The sequence below is a fragment of the Rattus norvegicus genome, chromosome 7 (assembly GCF_021556685.1).
Source record: "Rattus norvegicus strain SHRSP/BbbUtx chromosome 7, alternate assembly SHRSP_T2T, whole genome shotgun sequence".
In the NCBI taxonomy this organism is placed as follows: domain Eukaryota; kingdom Metazoa; phylum Chordata; class Mammalia; order Rodentia; family Muridae; genus Rattus; species Rattus norvegicus.
In genome coordinates, this window is record NC_141540.1 from 117,442,501 (window position 1) to 117,463,225 (window position 20,725).

The 20,725-nt window shown below is 55.5% G+C and overlaps 1 protein-coding gene across 26 annotated transcripts in view; it reads right to left on the minus strand.

Annotated features, from left to right (window-relative positions):
• Positions 1 to 8,257: 8,257 nt before the first annotated feature.
• The window catches only part of Plec (plectin), a 61,203-nt gene continuing 48,735 nt past the window's right edge, over positions 8,258 to 20,725 (minus strand). For all 26 annotated transcript variants that reach the window (XM_087558909.1, XM_087558907.1, XM_087558910.1 and 23 more), the window contains 5 exon segments: positions 20,613 to 20,696; positions 20,337 to 20,441; positions 20,147 to 20,245; positions 15,766 to 19,146; positions 8,258 to 15,630 (listed from right to left, as the gene is read on the minus strand). In XM_087558909.1, the coding sequence (XP_087415035.1) occupies positions 9,412 to 15,630; positions 15,766 to 19,146; positions 20,147 to 20,245; positions 20,337 to 20,441; positions 20,613 to 20,696 (9,888 nt within the window). In that variant the 3' untranslated portion in view covers positions 8,258 to 9,411.

Sequence of the window (20,725 nt, forward strand, 5' to 3'; positions counted from 1 at the left end):
TAAGCTGAATAAACCCTTTCCTCCCCAACTTGTTTCTTGTCATGATGTTTGTGCAGGAATAGAAACCTGGACTAAGATAGTTGGTTTTGGTATTGTTGCTATTTTTAATGTCTAAATGTTTCCTTACATTTGGGGAAGAAGTGTATTTTTTAAATTCTGTGGGTGAAGATGGTTCAATGGTAGATTTGTTTCCTGGATGAATGATCAAGAAGCCTCAAATGAGAACCAGTAACCCAACAGTGTGTGCCTCCATGAGTAAGACCGCACCACAGAAGGCCATGCCCCGAGGGGCAGTGGGGACAGGTCACAGCTCTGGAAGTCTCACTTTCATTTAGAAATCCAAATTTCACTCTAAAAACAAATACAACAAACAAACAAACAAAAAAAAAAACCCACGATCCTGGAGTGTGGACAGAAGTTGAGTGGACTCTACTCCTCACCGTTGGTTTTGTTGTTTTAAAAATAGTTTTTGAGACGAGGTCTCACTCTGTAGCCCAGGCTGGCCTCACACCAACAGAGATCTTTCTGTCTTACCATCCTGAGTGGCCAGGTCACAAGTGTGAGCCACTGTGCCCACCCTAATTTATTTTTAAGTCTGCAGAAACCCATACATAAAGAAGACCATGCCCATAGTAAAAATACCATCTGCACGAAACCCAGTTACCAGCCAGGTCCCAAGGCTACACAGCAGGACGCACATTACCCTGCAGGTGTTCTCAGAGCACCCAAGTGCACTCATTCTTTTGAGGACATCCTGGCTGCTGCCAGCTCTTTCGGTTCCTCAAAGCATGAGGGTGACGCGTGCTGAATTAACAATTTGGCCCTTGAGATGTAAATTCTTCTAACGGGTCCTTCCTGGTCTCACAGCATAGCTTCGAATCAATCATTCTGATCCTTTCACTACAGATTCTTAAGAAAGCTCAGAGGAAGCCTGAAGGTGACTCCTCCTCCAAGAGAGCTTTGGAAACTTTAACCCATCTCCTGGCTTTCAGCTTCTCCGTAGCCCTCCAAAGAGAGCCATTCTCCAGGTATGGGTCCCTAAAGCTCTTGTTCTGCCTCCTTTGGAACAGATCAATACATCCAGGCTACCTGGCACATTCCTGAGAGTGTTGAACTCAGTCCCAAAGCTACAGTGAAATGTTATCTCCAAAGGCTTTGGAGATAAGAAGGAGAAAGAGCCCGTGGTTCACTGGCTAATTACACCCGCTGGCTTCTTTGTAGTTTTGGCTACTGTCCACTTCCAGGGCCATAAGGAAACATCTTTGTGACTGCCCTAGGCCGTACAACAGCTGGAGAAGTCATGGTAGCCAGGGATTCCTGTGCCTCCCTGTGGTCTTTAAAGGTGTTATGACACGGGGCTGGGGATTTAGCTCAGTGGTAGAGCGCTTACCTAGGAAGCGCAAGGCCCTGGGTTCGGTCCCCAGCTCCGAAAAAAAGAACCAAAAAAAAAAAAAAAAAAAAAAGGTGTTATGACACACAAAGACTGTAAAGCTATGCTCATGTGTTTAGTCCTTTAATGTTTGCCTGTACATGTCCCACTTTTAATAACTGCTGCTTGGCTGCCCGGCCCCACTGACTCGTTTTCACTTTCTGTAGCTCACAGTATGGACAGAACCAAGCAGAAATCATGTTGCTTGTGCACGTGTGGCTGTGCTTGTGGGTGGGGATGCGTTTGTGTGGGTGTGGTTTTTTGTTTTCATGTGTTTTTTACTTTAGACCGGGTCTCTCACTGTCCTGAAACTTACTGATTAGTCTAGAATGGTTGGCCAGCAAACCCTGGGGATCTGTCTCTACCTCCCCGTGCTGGGGTTAGAAGAGTGCACTACCAGGCCTATCTTTTCCAGGGGTTCTGGGGCCCCAACTCTGTGCCTCCTGCTCTCTCAGTGGGCACTTGAGCAACGGAGCTGTCTGCAGCACTGGAGAGTCTGAGAATCGAACCCCATCTAAATGTGTTCACTGCTTGCAGATTTCTGTAGGTTTCAGCTACAAGTCTTGTACCCAGTAAGAGACTTATGAGGACTTTCCCCAGACTGTGGCTTTCCTCTCTGTTTTTTTTTTTTTTTTTTTGCATGCATTTTTTTTTTTTTTTTGGTTCTTTTTTTCCGGAGCTGGGGACCGAACCCAGGGCCTTGCGCTTCCTAGGTAAGCACTCTAACCACTGAGCTAAATCCCCAGCCCCTTTTGCATGCATTTTAAAAGAACATTTTCTTTCTAATTTTGATGACGTTTGATTTAGCAGTATTTTCCCTGGTGGGCTACCCTCTGGGTGTTAAGTCTCAGAGATCTTTTTTTTTTCTTTTTTCTTTTTTCTTTTTTTTTTTTTTTTTTGGAGCTGGGGACCGAACTCAGGGCCTTGCGCTTGCTAGGCAAGCGCTCTACCACTGAGCTAAATCCCCAACCCCAAGTCTCAGAGATCTTTGCCTAACCCCAAAGCAGAGATTTTCTGTTTTCCTCCATATGCTTCATGGTCTTAGTGTCTGACAGTGACCGTGACAGTGATCCAGCCTGAGGTCCTTTGTGCATTTCACAACTCTTCTTTCCTGCTTATATATGCTGCCACCACAGCATGCTTGCTGACACGATCCCCGCCAATGCTTCCTACCCTCATTCAAAGCCAAACGAAAGTGGTGCCTCCTGTTAGAGCAGCACCTCCCTGTTCACCACCAGAACAACACTGGATTTACCGACTCTTCAGCTCACAGCATAAGGCCTCTAAATTTAGGTTCTTCCTCAAGGTTGTTTTGGCTGTTCTTTTTTTTTTTTTTTTTTTTTTATTCTTTTTTTCAGAGCTGGGGACCGAACCCAGGGCCTTGCACTTGCTAGGCAAGTGCTCTACCACTGAGCTAAATCCCCAACCCCTGTTTTGGCTCTTCTTAATATCTATTTCCATGTTAATTTTAAAATTAGCTTTAAGATTTAAATTCTATCTGCTCCTCTTCCTTTGAGGAGAAATCCAATAAAATTTCAAGGATTTTGCCAAATCTGCCTGGAACTGAAAGGTGAATTTGGATGCTGTACCTTTAAAAAGATGTAAAGACACAAGTGTGCATGAGTACAAGTGTGCACACGTGCCCCGCCATGCATGTGGCAGTCGGAAGGTAACTTAGAGGTTGGCTCTCTCCTTTCACATCGTTTGTGAGGCTGTGGTCATTCATCCCAGCTCTTCCTTCATTAATTTGATTATAGGCTACACAGTACTGTTTAAGCACTGCCTTAGCCTCATCTCTCTAACTTTGATTTGTTTTTATTTTTAATTATTTATTCCTTTTATGAGTACCCTGTAGCTGTCTTCAGTCTTCAGACACAGGGGAAGAGGGCATCGACTCCCATTACAGATGGTTGTGAGCCACCATGTGGTTGCTGGGATTTGAACTCGGGACCTCTGGAAGAGCAGTCGGTGCTCTTAACTGCTGAGCCATCTCACCAGCCCTGATTCGTTTTTATTTTAATCCTGTCTGAAATACTTTTCAGTCTCCCTTTTGATTTCTACTTTGGGCCAGAATTACGCAGAAATGAATTATTTTGTTTCTAAAATTCTAAAGATTTTCCAGATATTTTTCTGTTTTATCATTTACTTTGGCTTCTTGGTTGCTTCATTTTGCTTTTTTGAGATAGGGTCTCTCTACATAGCCCTGGCTATCCTTGGAACTCACTGTTTAGACCAGACTGGCTTAGAATTCACAGGGAGCCACCTCCCTCTGCCTCTGCTTCTCAAGTACCAGATTAAAGGTATGAAACACCATGCCTGACAACTCATGTTTTTGAGATAGGGTCTCACTAGATAGTTCTGACTGACCTGGAACTCACTATGTAGACTAAGCTGGCCTCAGAACTCAGGGATCTGCCTGCCTCTGCCAGTGTGCTGCCATTAAAGGAAGGTGCTATACACCTGACCATTTCTAATTTAATTCCAATGTGTCAATGACATTCTCTCTCTCTCTCTCTCTCTCTCTCTCTCTCTCTCTCTCTCTCTCTCTCTCTCTCTCTCTGTGTGTGTGTGTGTGTGTGTGTGTGTGTGTGTGTGTGTATTTGCACTGTATGGGCATAAGTGTGTATATAGGGTGCACATGAATGAAGTTGACATCTGAACTCATCTCCATTTCTCTTCCACCGCATACATCAAAATAGCACTTCTCGGTCAATGCCGGGGCTCACCAACATGACTAGTCTTGCTAACCAACTTGCCCTGGGGATCTCTACCCGCCAAGGTTAGAATCACAGCGATCTGGTATTTATATTTGTTCTGAGGATCTGAACTTGGGTTCTCATGCTTGCACAGCAGTTTAATTACTGAGCCAGCCATCTCTCCAGCACCGAGACAGCATATGTTTTGTGGCCTGCATGTTTTAAGGTCGCTGAGACTTCCTTCATAGCTTAGACTCCAATATGGCTTACTTGGGGTTAGACGTGCTTTCAGGAAGTACATTCTGCAGCCACTATAAACACGGAACAAGAATCTACAGGAAACATTAAAGACTTCAACATCCCAGGAGCCCATGCCTGACACTGCCTGGATAGCCAGGACTCAGAGGCAAGACAACCCAGAGACCCCAAGATAGAATTAAACATGACTGGCAAAAAAAAAAAAATCAATGAAATGACTCCTATACTCATTGATCAACCTAGCCCAACTGTCATCAGAGAGGTTTCATCTGGCAACTGATAGGAGCAGATTCAGAGACCCACAGTCAAACATTAGGCGGAGCCAGGGGAAGCCTGCAGGAGAGGAAGAAGAATTATAGGAGCCAGAGGGGTCGAGGACACCATGAGAACATGGGCCATAGAGTTAACCAAGCAGGGCTCATAGGGGCTTACAGAGACTGAAGCAAACATGGACCCCGTAAGGGTCTGAGCTAGGCTCTCTGTGTATACTTTCTGGTTGTGTAGCTTGGTGTTCTTATGGGACTCCCAACAATGGGAATGGGGGTTGTCTTTGACCCTGAGATAGGAACCTTTTCCTCCTATTGGATTGCCTTGTCCAACCTTAACAGAAGGGTTTGTGTCTGGTCTTTTGTAACTTGTTATGTATGCCATCTTTGGTAGATGTGCTGGGAGGCCTGCTCTTTCTCCAAAGGGAAGTACAGGAGGGATGGCTCTGGGGGAGAGGGGCAGATGTGGGGGGGGTTGGGGAGTGGCGGGGGGTGTGTGGGGGAGGGGCTACAAATGCAAATGGCAGGTAAGGAATGAGAAAATTTTAAAATTTTAAGTAAAAACTTTCAACCCTTTTGATTTATTTTCATTATTTATTTGTTTTAGATGAATATCTAAAAGATAAATATAATATCGAGTTATGAGGAACTCTCTGTGCAGCTCAGGCTAGCTTTCAGTTTAGAGAGCCACTGCCTCTGACTGCCAAGTGCTGGGATTAAAGAGATACACTTCTCTGTTCACCAGGAGAAGGGTGTGGAAACCTACTTAGGTGTGTTTTGTCTATTTCCGTCTGTGGTTATATTGTTTTTGGCTTGGTCTACCTTCCTGAAGCATTGTTTTAAATGCAAAAAAGCTAGTTTACTTCTTCTATATGCCTATGTGTGGGTGGCATGTACCCACTAATGTGCCCGGTCATGGGAGTTCCCAGCATCCACCTCTCAGTGCTAGGCTGGCACACCCAGCCACGCCCAACTTTTTATATGGGCATTAGGGGTTTGAACTCAGAGCCTCTTGCTTTTTCTTTTTTTCTTTTTTTTTTTTTTCGGAGCTGGGGACTGAACCCAGGGCCTTGCGCTTGCTAGGCAAGAGCTCTACCACTGAGCTAAATCCCCAACCCCTGCCTCTTGCTTTTTCTAGGAAGTGCTCTTACCCTCTGACCCCCGAGTACTTCGTTTTTGGTTGGTTTTTAAAAATAGATCTCCTATGTGTTTTCTGGTAGTGTATTCTTCAGTCACTAAAACAAGAATTCTAAACTCAAGCTGACCTCAGACTCACTGTGTAAGAAGTTTGGTCTTGAGCTCCTCGTCTTGCTGCCTTTACTTCCCAGATACCGTGATTACAGATGTGTGCTACAAATGCCTGGTGTGTTTCTATTAGTTACTGTATAATACATCTCTGTTGTCTATGTGACGCTAATCCTACCATGCCAGGAGTCACCTGATTCACGGGATGAATGCCCTGGGGCAAGAGTAGACATAGGGGAGGGGAAGGATACTGGGGTTGGTAGCCTGGACAGCCTGTGTTAGGTAAGAGGACGACACATTTGGAGAGAAAGCTGGATTCTCCTGGAGCAGTGGACCCAGGGGCCAGGAGATGGAAGTCCTTGGCTAGGTAGGATTATACACACATATGTGTGTGTGTTATATGTATATATCTGTGTGCGTGTGTGTGTGTGTGTGTGTATGTGTGTAGTGTTACTGTGTATGAAGTGACGTCAGAGACACCGTCTAGAGTGTCAGTTCATTCTCTCCCCCTTGTTTCGCAGCAGGATCTCTCTTGTGTCTGTAGCTGTGATGTGTATGAGCAACTGGCTAGCCTACCAGGTTCCGGCTGACTCACGTCTCCACCTCTGTCTCACTGTAGTACTCCGATTACAGATGCACACTGGGGCATTCAGAGCTTTATGGGTGTGGAGGTCAAATTCGGGCCACCAGGCTTTCAGAAGCACTCAACCTGCCTAGGCATTTCCCCAGGCCCTATTATTTACCGAATAATCCTGGTATCCTAAACCCCCCGGGTTCTATTTCTGCTTTTCCGACTTGTTCTCAGTGCTCGCCTTCATGTGTGATAATCTTGGATTGTGGGATCATACTAGAATGCCTGGGTTTTAGCTGAGCAGCCTGTGAAGCCTTGGGATTGAACGAGACCTCCAGATCACAGGATGAAGACTTACGCTGGATACTACACCAAAGCCGGTGCGGACCATGTGCACTTAACCTCCTGAAGGGTGCTCAGTTCCCTTACCAAGCCAGTGGGTGATCCAATTCCAGTCCTCTGTGGGGAACTGTCACCAGGGGCAGATGGCCAGTGGGTAAAAGTATTTGCTTTACAAGTGTGAGGGTGAGAGAAAGACACCGATACCAGGCTACCAAACTCTCACCAGCACACACCACACAATCCACACTCAAATAGAAAGGGGCTGTTGATGGCCCACTTGAATCCCACTGGGGAAGGGGGTGTCCTCCTGTCCATCCCTGGCTGTTTACTGGGCACAGACCTTCCCTTCTCCAGTTAACAAGTGCAGCTACATCTGGAGGTGCCTGGAAGCCAGCTACATGTGCCACCCTAGCACTAGTTTGTGGCTACTGGCTGGCCCCATGCCTGACTGGTCTAGAAACAACCAGACTCCAGTAGAGACCACATTCTGGTCAGCTTCTTGCCCCACACCTCTCTCACCGCTCCCAAGATAGTTTCTCCAGCCACAGGCACCTCAACTGCCACTCTAAGCTCAACCTCTGAAGAACTGGCCTGCAACAGGTGGGGCCTACTGTAACCTTGGAAACACAGTCCAAGGAGGGGACTTAGGAATGCCTACTGACCCACCTCAGGAGGCGTGTGGAGACTGCCTGTCCTGTCATCCATCCACAGCAACGCAGTGGCAATTTTGAACATGACAACACACGGGGGGCGGGGGGGTGGACCCCAATGCAGAGAGAGAAGAGCCCAACGAGTGTAGGCTGATCAAGGTCTGTACTCCACAGGCAAAGGAGGAAATCACTGATGTCCTCAGAGCCAGGGGGTGGCAGCAGGTTGTCCTGTCTTGTTGGTCTTTTAAATTTCTGTAACCAATCAAAAAGTCCATACAGCTTAAGTCCAGGACCCACTGACCTTCACTGAAAAGTGGGCCCAAGATTTAAGATAAACTGCACTGGGGGCGGCAGCAGCCAGCACGAAAGCCACCTTCCTAAAACAGCTGCCCTTGACCAATAGGAATCAACTCTCTGCCCCCTCCCCCTAGGGATGAAAGGCACGGCAGGAGTGTGTGGGCACACTCACTTCAGAGAATGCTCTTCAAGTGCCAACCATGTGACTGCCATAGGGATGTGCCAAGTGACAGGTCATCACCCAGATGAGAGGCTGGACACAACAGGCCCACCTCAGTGTAGCCTGCTCCCTCCTCCACTCAGCATCTCTGCCTGGTAGCTCCCTAGTCACCACTTGGGCTTTCCTGGTTGCAAGGCCCAGCCTTGGCCTAATGTTTTCACAAGGCCTCATGCATCTACCCTGGCCAGTACACATCTGGCGAGCCAGAGCCTGGAGCCGGGAACCACAGCCTCTACCCTCCCACCGATACACGGATGGTCTAAGACCAAAGCACAAGGCAGGATGAAGGTTGGAATTGCTTTTATTGAGGGGCGGACACCGCAGGGCCCCCGCCCATGGTCAGGTTAGTGTTCTGCCTGGCATCTCCACCTGTCACCAGCTCAAGGTTAGTGGAACATGCAAAGCTCACTCAGAGGGTGGAGGCAGGGGTAGGAGCCACCAAGGCCAGGGAAGGGAGAGTGTCACTGGCCAAGTACTTATGTTAGCACAGCTGGGCTGGCCAGGGCTCCCTGGGAGTGGGGTGGGCAGCAGCACCCAGAGGGGTTCCACAGGCTTGAAGAGCCCCTGGGCCTCTGGAGAAGAATTCTCAGATCTGCAGAACCCTCCAGCCCCGCCCAGCCAGAATGTCCATCTCTTGCCCTGGGTCTGGGTCTTTAGGGCCTGGGTACAAGGACACAGAAGGCACTTACAAGGGGAGTTGAGGCTGGAAGGCTGAAGCAGAGGCTCAGGTCTCAAGGGAATAAGTATGGGGTAGTGAGCTACAAAGCACAGCTCCAATGGCAGCTGCAGGAGCCAGGCGGGAGGCTGGGGCCAGGACCAGGCCTTATCTTCCCATGGGGAAGGGGCTTCTCTGGGCAGGCTGGAAGAGATGGTTGGCCTGGGATCTTTCCTTTGCCAGCAAAACCCACTGAATATTCAGGTATACACTGGGGAGAAGCAGCTGGCTCAGGGCAGAGGCCTCAAGAGACTCAACAGCTGTCTGCTCACAGGACCGTCCCCAGTTCCCCTCAGCAGCTAGGACCAGCAGGTAGACATCCAGTGGGGTTGGCTTAGAGGTCTGGGGGCCTTTCCCAGATGGCAATCCTCCCAGGAGAGACAGGAGTAGTGGGCTGAGTGCCCAGCTCTGGATTCTCCAAGGCACCTAGCTGTGGTGAGTGGCAGGTAGAAAGGATTAGGGAGGCCCAAGGAGAGTGGAGTGGTCACTGGGCCTGGGCCAGCCCTGTTTCCCAAGACACAGGCTGTCTGGACATCGCATATATATATATATATTAATGTGTTAGTCTGGTCTTTTTGGTTAGATTTTAGGCACCGCTTGGGAGGAAGACACCTTTAAATGTTAAAAAAAAAAAAAAAAAGAAGAAGAAAGAAAAGACCCCAGCGCCTCCACGGGGAGCCTGGCGACATGCAGAGCGGGAAGGCAGGATACAGGCTGGGGGATCAGGCCACTGCAGACTCAGGGCCCCCAAGAGAGGCTGAAGGCCCTGAGGCATAGCGGCGGCCATAGCCTGAGGAAGAGTAGGAGGAAGAAGAAAAGGTCATGGAGAAGCCAGAGCCAGTGGCATCAAAGCTGCCACGACGGGAGCCGGCCCTGGAGCCGGTGCGTGAACCAGTGCGTGAACCAGCAGTAGAGCCAGAGCCACTGACACTGTACGGGCTGTAGTAGCCCTTGCTGGACTGTGCCGCGGCTTCCAGCAGCCTCAGCCCTGTGCCCTCCTCCACCATGCTCCGATCCAGAGCGTCCTTGTAAGAGATCTTGAGCTTGGTCTTGGGGCACGTGAGGTACTTGGAGTAGGCACTGACATCACGCAGCTTCTGGGCTGTGCGGGCATCCACAGTGCCACGTTGCAAGGCTTCATCAAGAGACACACGGCCAGGTGTGTCAGGCTCAATCAGACCACCCGTCAGGTACTGCACCTCGAGGAAACGCTGGCCTGCCTCGTAGTAAAGCCAGCCCTTCTTCAGGGCCTGGGCAGCTGACATCTTGGTCTTGGTGCGTGGGTCCTCAAACCCACAGAAGGCCTTCTGGGCCAGATTGATACGGTCTACCATGATCTTGTCCACCAGGCCCTTGTTGACAGCCTCAGTGACCGGGAAGCGCTCACCAGTGCTGGGGTCAATGATGCCCCCGGTGCAGGCCTGTGCCTCCAGCAACCGCTGGCCAGTGATGTTGTCTACCAGGTTGCGGTGCATGGCCTCTGTGATGGACACCTTCTCCAGAGTCTCTGTGTCTAGGATGCCGGCCACTGGGCCAGTCTCCTCAGTAGGATCAGACCAGGAGGCTAGCTGGGTCCTAGGGACAGCAGAACTGATGGGGTAGGAGGAAGATGAGCCCACAGAGGAGGAGCGGGAGCGGAAGCCACCAGCGTTGCCTGAGAGCATGTCGGCAAACTCGGTGATAGAAAGTGTGCCAGCGCGGTACTGGTCCAGTGCTGAGCGGTCAATGAGGTTCTTGGTGATGGCGTCATCAATGTCATACTGGCGGCCAGAGCGGCGGTCGATGATCATAGATTTGACGACGCCGTCCGAGGAAGAGATGGTGATTTCTTCCCACTCGCACTCCTGCTCTGACAACTCCAGGTATGTCTGGTGGTCTATGAGGCCCTTGCGGTAGGCCTCATACACTGACATCTCCTTGCCCGTCTCAGGGTCCACAATCACCACGCGGCGCTTGCGCACTGAGGACTTGGAGGACGTCTTCCGCTCCCGCTTCTTTTCCTTCAGCGGCAGGAGACACAGGCCAGTCTGGGGGTCAGTGATACAGCGCTCCATCAGCTGCAGGTATGTGAGGTTCTCCTCGGTGTTGGGGTCGAAGAAGCCCTTGGTGTCATCTGAGGGGTCAGTCAGGATCTCGTTCATCTCCTCATCAAAGAGACCACGCTTATAGGCCACTTCCACAGGCAGGCGGTGGCTCTCCTCAGGGTCAATGATGCCACCGGTGGCGATCTGAGCCTCTAGCAGGCGGATGCCATGGTCCTTCAGGATCAGGCCCTTCTTCATGGCCTGGAAGAGAGAGATGAGTTTCCCAGAGTAAGGGTCCTTGTAGCCAGTGACCGCACGCTCAGCAGACAGCAGCTTGTCCTTGAACTCGGGGCCCACGATACCCATGCGCACGGCCTCTTCCACAGTCAGCTTGAGCCCCTTGATAGGGTCAATGACGTAGCCGGTGGCTGCCTGCGCTTCCAGGAGCTCGAAGGCTGTCCCGGGACGGATGATGCCCTTCTTCATGGCCTGGTACACCGACAGCCGTTCCTTGGTAGCATCAACAAAGACTCCAGCAATGCAGCTGGTACCCTCAAGGAACTTCTGCAGGTTCTTAGTGACCTCCTCAATGGAGGTCAGGCCTTCTTGCAGCTGCAGTGCTGTGGCCTCATCCATGACCTGAGAGCGTACCAGCTCCTCCACGGTGATCTGCTTGCGCAGGCCGCGGAAGGTCAGCTTGCGGGCATCAGAGAGCGGCAGCAGCATCTGGCCGCTGTTGTCGTCACGGCGGCAACGCTTGAGCAGCTGTGTGTAGCTGAGACGCTCATCCGTGGAGGGGTCCACATAGCTGCGCACCTCACTGGGCTCTGACAACTGGTCATGCGTGTCCTTATTGAGGTAGCCTCGTTGGTAAGCCACCTCCAGGGGGAGGTGGAAACCCAGGCGGGGGTCCACAATGCCTCCTGTGGCTAGCTGAGCATCCAGCAGCCTCAGTGCCTCCTCGGCAGGGATCAGCTCCTTCTTCATGGCCTGGAAGAGTGAGATGGGCTGTTCGGTGTAGGGGTCTCGGTAGCCAGTTACAGCTCGCTCGGCAGAGAGGAGCCGATCGTGCAGCTCGGGGCCTACCAGACCCTTCCGCACGGCCTCGTCCACAGTCAGCCTCTCGCCTTTCACTGGGTCCAGCAGAAAGCCTGTGGCTGCCTGTGCTTCCAGCAGCAAGCGGGCCACCTCGGCACTCAGCAGCCCCTTCTTAAGGGCCTGGTAGATGGTTAGCGTCTGCCTAGAGCCAGGCAGGTAGACACCGGCCACCGATCCTGTGCCGTAAAGGTAGCGCCAGGCAGATTCCATCTCCAGAACCTCACGGAGGCTCTTGGTGCCTTCCCGGAAGAGGTTGTAGGTCTCAAGGGAGATGATCCGGGCCTCATACAGGTCTTCGGCGGTGAGGCGGCGGCGTACGTAGTCATAGGAGGCGAGGTTCTGCTGGCGGATGATCTCCGTCTTCTCAATGATTTCGATGATGATAATGATCATGCGCTCCTTGGTCACTCTGCCAGCCTGAAAGTCGGCCATGAGCCGGGCACGCTGGTCCTCTGGGATCATGTCTGACTGCATCACCTCCCATAGAGACATGGAGGAGCCACCGTGGCTGCCACCACCTGGGATGTCAATCTGCGTCTCCTCGAACGCCCTCCGAGTCTCCTCCTCAGTATACACCTGTGTGGTTTCTACCACCTCTGTCTTCTCTGCCCCTCTGAGTGGCAGGAGGCGCAGGCCTGTCTCGGGGTCCTCCACGCAGCGCTCCAGCAGCTGCAGGTACGTGAGGTTCTCGTGGGTGTTGGGGTCGAAGAAGCCCTTGGTGTCATCACTTGGGTCAGCCAGCACACGGTTCATCTCCTCATCGAAGTAGCCACGCTGGTAGGCAACATCTACGGGCAGGCGGTGACTGTGCACAGGGTCAATGATGCCACCTGTGGCAATCTGGGCCTCCAGCAGGCGGATGGCATGGTCCCTGAGGACCAAGCCCTTCTTCATGGCCTGGAACAGCGAGATGGTGCTGCCAGAGTAGGGATCTTTGTAACCAGTGACCGCCTTCTCAGCCGACAGCAGCTTCTCATGGAGCTCCGGGCCCACCACTCCAGCCTTGACAGCTTCATGGACGTACAGACGTTGGTTCCGCACAGGGTCCACTAGAAAACCAGTGGCCGCCTGGGCCTCCAGCAGGAGTGTGGCTGTGCTGGGTCTGAGGAGGCCCCGGCGCATGGCCTCATAGATGGTTACTTTCTCCTTCGAGTCCTCCAGATAGATGCCAGCCAGGCAGCCGCTGCCTTGCAGCAGTGTCCGCACAGAGCCCACCTCTGACAGATCTTTGACTGATGTCTTGCCATCCTTGAGCTGCTCAAACTGAGTTCTGCTGAGGATCTTGGAGGCCAGGAGCTCACTGGCCGGCACAGGGGCACGGAGGCCACTGAAGGACAGTCTCTCCTGCCGTTGAGTCTCCACCTCCTCCACAATGGTGATAAGAATCTTGATGACCTTCTCTACAGTGACCTTGCCTGTGCGGAACTGCCGTAGCAGCTCCTGCCGCTGCTCCTCAGTGAAGTATTCCGAGCTTATGAGCTCCCACACTGTCAGCGCCCTGCCCTTAAAGCCGCCCACAGGAACCTCCACCTTGGCCTTCTCCAATGTCTCACGGGCCTGGAGCTCAGAGTAGACCTCTTCCTGCCGGGCCCGGACGGCCTTCTCTGAGAGGGGCAGTAGGCTCAACCCAGTCAGCTGGTCAGACCGGCACCGCTGTTGGAGCTGGCTGTAGGTGACTGGCTCCCGGGTGCTGGGGTCAAGGTAGACTCTGGCATCGTCTCTGGGTGACGTCAGGGCCCTGTTAGTCTCTTTGTCCAGGTAGCCCCGGGCATAGGCAACATCCAGGGGCACACGGTGGCTTTTGCTGGGGTCTACAATGCCACCAGTGGATAACTGGGCATCCAGCAGGCGCAGGCCCTGTTCTCGGGGGATGAGACCCTTCTTCAGAGCCTGGAAGAGCGAGACGCTCTGTCCCGAGTAGGGATCCCTATAGCCTGTTACAGCCTTCTCAGCTGACAAGAGCTTCTCGTGCATCTCAGGACCCACCAGGCCAGCACGCACTGCCTCATCCACAGTCAGCCTGGCACTCGTGGCAGGGTCAATGATGTGCCCAGTGCCAGCCTGGGCCTCCAGCAAGGCCACAGCCACCTCTGGCTGCAGCAAATCTCTCCTCAGGGCCTCATAGATGCTCAGCTTCTGCCCTGCTTCTTCCAGCCACACACCGGCAATGACACTGGTACCCCGCAGGGCCTGCCTCACCTCGTCTGCCTCGGCCACTTCCCGCACAGAGCGCTCACCCCGCTGCAGCTGCTGGTAGACTTCATGACTGATGACTCCACTGTCCAGCAGCTCTGCAGCAGGCACAAGGGCACGGAGGCCCTCAAAGCAGAGCTGGCCCTTCCGCTCGTGTTCCTCTACCACCGTGATGACAATCTTGATGATCTTCTCCACCGTGATGCGGCCCGTGCGGAACTGCCGGAGCAGGTCCCGTCGCTGCTCCGCTGTGAAGTACTCTGAGTTGATGATCTCCCAGATGGTCACGGTCTTGCCCTGGAACTTGCCGAATGGTGCAGACACTGTGGCCTTTTCGAAGACGTCACGGGCCTCCGTGTCAGTGTACACCAGCTCACCACCCTTGGCAGCCTTGTCTGTGAGTGGCAGGAGGCGCAGGCCTGTCTCGGGGTCCTCCACACAGCGCTCCAGCAGCTGCAGGTACGTGAGGTTCTCGTGAGTGTTGGGGTCAAAGAAGCCCTTGGTGTCATCGCTTGGGTCAGCCAGCACACGGTTCATCTCCTCATCGAAGTAGCCACGCTGGTAGGCCACGTCCACGGGAACACGGTGGCTGTGTACAGGGTCAATGATGCCACCTGTGGCGATCTGGGCTTCCAGCAGGCGGATGCCATGGTCCCTGACAATGAGGTCCTTCTTCATGGCCTGGAAGAGAGAGATCTGTTCTCCTGTGTAAGGGTCCTTGTAGCCAGTGACGGCACGCTCAGCTGACAGCAGCTTGTGGTGCAGCTCGGGACCCACCACACCCTCCTTCACAGCCTCATTGACCGTCAGCCGCCGGTTCCGCACAGGGTCCAGCAGGAAGCCCGAGGCTGCCTGGGCCTCAAGCAAGATAAGGGCTGTTCCAGGGCTGAGCAGCTGCCGCTGTAGGGCTGTGTAGACACTCAGTTTCTCATTGGTGGGCTTCAGGAGCAATCCTGCGATGCTGCTGCCGCCCTTCAGGTATCGGTGCACATCTTCCCGCTGCGTGAGCTCAGCCACCGTGGTGTGACCCTGTGTCAAACGCTGCAGTTCCTCCATGCTCAGAATGCCTGCTTCCTGTAGCTGCTGAGCTGGCACCTTCTGACGTAATCCCTCAAAGGTGTACTCGGGCTCGGCCTCCATGGAGGGGCCATCAAGTGCGTCGCGGCCATTGGGCAGTGCTTTTGTGGCAGCAGCCTGGGAGGTGGCGATCTCCTCAGAGTGCGCCAACGCAGCTCGGTGCTCTTCCTCCAGGCGCTGCAGCCGCTCCCGCAGCCTCTGGTTCTCCTCTGCCAGTAGTTTCTCCTGCTGCTGCCGCTGCTGCTCCAGACGCTGCAGTTCCTCTTGCTTGCGCCTCACACCCTCCTCTGCCTCACGCTGCCGCCTCCGGGCCTCCTCCATGCTGGCCACCAGCTCCTGCTTTTCCTGCTCCATCTGCTGCTGCTGCCGCTGCTGCTCCTCCTGCAGCTGTTTTGCTTTTGCCACCTCGTCCTGGAAAAGCTGCTCCAGCTTGGCCTTCTCCTGCTCGATGAAGCGTTCGCGTTGCAGCAAGCTGTCCTTCTCAGAGAGAAAGCTCTTCTGCAGGGCCTGTGTCTCCTGCAGTATCTGCTCCTGCTGCACAGTCTGCATCTGTTGGGGATGCAAAAGGGGGTCAAGCTCTCAGGGAGGACGGAGACCCAGGAGGATTCACCACTACCCACGGGTAGACTAGACCCTCCCTGCCACCCAGGCCACCCTTCCGCCTGTGAGGAGGGAGGGTGGTACCTCCTCAGACTTGAGCTGCAGTAACTTCGCCTCCTGCTTGAGCTTCTCCTTCTCACGCTCCAGCTCAGCAATGGCCTCCCTCAGACGCTCGGCATCTTGGTCACTCTGCTGTCGCTGGATCTCGAGAGTCTGCACCAATGTCACCTTCTCCTGTGTAGCGAGTTCAGTGCGGTGCAGCTTTTCGCCGATCTCTTCAGCCTGCTTCCGGAAGCGCTGGGCATCCTCCTCTGCACGGGCCTGAGCCCGGCTCATCTCAGCCATGCGCAACTTGAGGCGTTCAGCCTCTGCGCTCATTTCTAGCTGCCGCTGCCGCTCAGCCTCCAGGGTCCGCTGGAAACCCTGTGTCTCCTCTACCAACTGCTGAGCCATTTGCTCCTTGTCCTCCTGCAGCCGCCGGGCCTGCTCCTGTGCCAGCTCCTTCTGCTGCTGCAGCAGCTCAGCCTCAGCCTTGAGCCTTGTGGCTTCCTGCACCGCCTGCATCTTCTCCTTCAGCATCTTCTCCGCCAGGGCCCGCTGCTGGGCCAGGTCCTCCTCGGCTAGCTGCCGCAGCCTTGCTGCCTCCTGGGCAGCTACGCTCAACCGTGCAGCTTCCTCTGCCACCTGTTTCATCTTCTCGGCCTCCTCCTCCAGGAAGCGCTGTGTGTTGTCCTTGTCACGAAGGATGAGTGCCCGGTTTTCAGCTTCAATGCGAGCCTTGAGTTTGCCCAGCTCCTCCATCTGCACGCGGACAGAGAAGAGCTCCTCCTCTACCTGGCTACGCTGCCGGGCTGCCTCTGTTACCTCAGCCTTTAGCCGCTGCAGCTCCTCATCCAGGATGCTCTTCTGGTGGTCGGTCTCCTCGAGCTGCAGCCTCAGCGTGGTCAGCTCCTGCTCTACCTGAGCCTTCTGCCGTAGCGTCTGCTCTGCAAACTTCTTGTGCTTCTCCATCTCCGCGTCGGCTGCCTGCTTCTGTTTCAACGCAGCCTGCTCCGCCTGGGCCCGACGCGCCGCCTCCTGCTCCGCTTCCTTGCGCAGTTTCTCTGCAGCCGCCTGCGCCTGGGCCTGGGCCTGAGCCTGCTCCTCTGCCGACTGCTTCAGCCGCTCGGCCTCTTCCACTTGCTTCCTAGACTGCGCTGCCTCACGTTCTGCCTGCTCCCGGGCCTCCTCCGCCTCCTCAGCAGCTCGCCGCGCTGCCTCTGCCTCGCTCCGCAGCCGCTCCAGCATGTTCTGCTCTTGCTGAAGAGTCTGCTGCAGCTCCTCTTCTCGCTGCTGCACCACAAAGGCGTGCGCCTTCTCCTCCGCCTGCAGCCGTTTCTGGGCAGCCTCCTGGGCCAGCTGCAGCTGCCTCGCAGACTCCTGCTCAGCTCGCTCTCGCAGGCGCCGCGCTTCCTCAACCTTGGCCTTGAGCCGCTCGACTTCCTCCAGTGCGACCTTGCGCTGCCGTGCGGCTTCCTCCTCCGCTGCCAGGCTCCTCTGCACCCGCTCCTCGGCTTCCCGGCGCCTCTGCTCCTCCTCAGCTGCCAACTGCCGCTGCCGCGCTGCCTCCTGCTCGGCCAGCTCCTTGCTGCGCATGGTGTCCTCGGCATTGCTGCGGATGCGGCCAAGCTCCAGCTCCAGTTCTGCCTTGCCAGCCGCGGCCTTCTCGAAGCTCGCCTTCAGAGCCATGATCTCCTCCTCCACCTGCCGCCGCTGCCGCAGGGTATCCTCCACCAACCCCTTCTGTCGCTCCAGCTCGCTCTCGGATGCCTTGCGCAGCTGGGCCAGGCGCTCCTCTATGTCTGCCTTGTGCTGTGCTGCCTGCTCCTCCAGCCGGCGCCGCTGGAAGGCCTCATCTTCAGCCAGGCGCCTCAGGCGCTCGTTCTCGGCCTCCTTCTCTTTGAGTGCAATCTCTGCCTCCGTCTTGAGCCTTGTGGCCTCACTGATGGCAGCCAGCTTCTCCGTAAGCACTCGCTCCGCCTCGGCCCGCTGGCGTGCCGCGTCCTCCTCGGCCAACTGCCGCTGCCGCTTGGCCTCCTCGGCCAGAGCACGCAGGCGGGCAGCCTCCTCAGCCAGCTCTCGAAACCGCCCTGCCTCAGCTTCCAGCCTCTGCTTGGACTTTTCACTGGTGGAGCGAGACTCCTCTTCGGCTCGTGCCTTGCTGGCCAGCAGTACCTCCATCTCTGCCCGAACCTTCGCCAGCTCAGCCTCCAGCTCCTGGCGCTTCTGTGTGGCTGCTGTCGCTTCGTGCTGTAGCCGGGCCAGCTCTTCCTCCAGCAGCTGCCGCTGCTGCTCACCTTGCTCCGTCTCTGCCCGCAGGCGAATCAGCTCCTGCTCGGCAGCCAGGCGCTGCTGGGCGGTGCCCTCTGCCAGCTGCCGCTGCTTCTCCAGCTCCTGCTCAGCCAGCTCTCGCTGCCGCACGGCCTGCTCCTCTGCCTTGCCCCGCCGCCGGGCTTCCCGTTCTGCCTCTTCCTTCTGCTTCTCCGCATCGGCCTGGGCCAGGCTCTTCTGCTGTGCCACCTCCTCTGCCTGCAGCCGCAGCCGCAGCGCCTCATTGGCCTTCAGCTGCCAGCGCTCCAGCTCCCGCTCGGCTTCCTCACGGGCTCGCTCGGCTTCAGCCTGCTGCTGTGCCCGCCGTTCCGCCTCCTCCCGCAGCTGTGTCACTGTCACGTGCTCTTCCTGCAGCGTGCGCTCCAACTGTGCGGTCTTCTCTGCAAAGGACGCACGCTTGCTCTGCAGCTCCACTTCTGCACTACGCTGCGCTGTCTCCAGGGCTACCTGCACTTGGCGAGCCCTCTCTGCCTCGGCTTGGCGCAGCCGCCGTTCGGCCTCCTCGGCCTGCAGTTTCAGTTCATCCAGAGCCTGCAGGGCCCGCTGCTTCTCTCGCGCTGCCTCCGCTTCTGCCTTCACACGCAGGGCCAGCTCGGCCTCCGCCTGCCGTTTGCGTTGGCTCTCATCCTGCACCTGCCTCCGCAAGCGCTCGGCTTCCTCCTGAGCCTGCCGCTTCTGTGCTTCTGCCTCCTCAGCCCGTGCACGCAGAGCCTGCAGCTCATCCTCCGCCCCTCCACGCTGACGCTCAGTTGTCTCTAGCTGCAGACGGACTACGCGGATCTCTTCCTCAATGCGCATGCGGCTGCGCTCTGCAGCCTCCACCTGCTGGGCCTTGGCCTGGATCTCTGCCTCTGAGCTTTGCCGCAGATGCTGCAGCTCCTCTTGGATGCTGCGCTTCTGTTGCTGTGCGTCCACCGCCGCCTCCTCGCGCCGCGTCACCTCCTCCTGCATGCGCCGCTGCAGTTCTCGTGCCTCCAGCTCGGCCTGTGCCTTGGCCTGGGCATGGGCCTCAGCCAGCTGCCGCTGCTTCTCCAGCGCGGCCTCCACCTCGGCCAGGCGCTCCCGCTCCTCTGCCCGCTGTTGCTCAGCCAGCCGCTGTGGCGGCAGCAGAGAGGGGAAGAGAACCAGAGACAATGTGAGCGTGGGGAGGGTGCCAGGTGCTCACATGACACGGAAGGTACCACCACAGTTCACTTGGACAATGCGGTTTGGGGGATCAGGGAGAACAGAGATTCCAACCCGGCCAAAGAGACAGCGTGCATCCCGCCCAGGATACTCGAGCAGCGAGCACAGCAGCCCCACCATGCTCACCAGCCTGGGGAAGGAGGCCCAGGCGTCCTCCCCTCTTCCCGCAGACAGGCGACGGAGACAGATGGACAGGGAGAGAGAGAAAGCAAAAGCAGGAGGCTCGCAGGGCCGGCAAGCCGTACCCACCACAGTCCTGCCTAAATTCCACCACCCTAGCAGGCCTCGTGCCCACAAGGACGCTCTCCCCTCATGGGGAGGGCCATTCCCAAAGCCCAGTGGGATGGAGGCATGGTGAGGCAGACAAAGTAGGAGCAGCCGTGCAGACCAGAACCAGCTCAGAGGCCTCTCAAGCTGGCAGACAGGTGCAAGGAACAGGTGGAGCTGTACGCAGGCCAGCGAGGCCACCTGGGAGGCACACAGATGGCACCGCGCCCGGCCAAGTTACTCTGAGATGCCCCTCTCCAAACACTAAACCTCACACACCAACTCTTCCTAGGGCAAGCGGCCCAGTGACACCGACACAGAGTCCCCAGGAAAAGCACATGTAAGGGTCAGAAGGATGCACACAGGAAGGAACACTCGCCAATGAGAAAGGGCGCACTAGCCACCAGGCGGAGAGCAGAGCCAGGCCAGGTCAAGGTGGGGCCACAAGGGCGGGCAACCTGGGCAGCCGTGCTGGGGTGGGGTACTGGACAGCGCCAGGCATGGGGCGTGAAATGAACTGTATCAAGTGGTCTTAGACAGGTTTCTATAGGCTGCGTTTGAAATCAGGAAAGAGGACTTGCCCCAAGCCCGACCTCCGCCCCCGCCCCTCCTCCCCGCCCCCGTCCACGTGGCCCAGGCGTACCTCTTCCTCTTCCATGCGGCGCAGTGTCTCACTGATGAACTTGATGTACTGACTCGTGAGTGTGGTCAGCTCACTGTAGCGTGTACGCAGATCCACGTACTGAGGGAAAGGATTAAGTCAACCAGTGCACACGCGCCCCCATGAGGTCTAGCCCTTTGCTGGCTCAGGTTTGGCCCCACCTCCATCCTACCTCCTGGATGACGCTCTCCGATCCAGACTGAACCTTGGGCTTCTTGGCGGGGGAGGCCACAGGTTCAAGCTGAGCCTTGTAGGTGATCAGCTGGAGCTCATAGTCCTATAGATACACACTGTAGTCAGCTGCCTGCTCTAGACTCTGGTTGCCTGGGCCTGACCCCCAGGCTGCCTCACAGGCTTTCTTTGGCACAGTCCAAGCTTGGGACGGCCACGCAGGAGTCCAATGCCTGCTCCCGCCTGAGGTTTAGAGCTGCCAGCTGAGAGGCCTCACCTTGATTGCATTGATGTACTGCTTAGCAAACTTCTGGCACTCCTCAACCTTCTCACCATGGCGCTCAATCTCCTCCAGCAGGGCCTGGGGGAGGACGGGGTTAGCACGGAGCT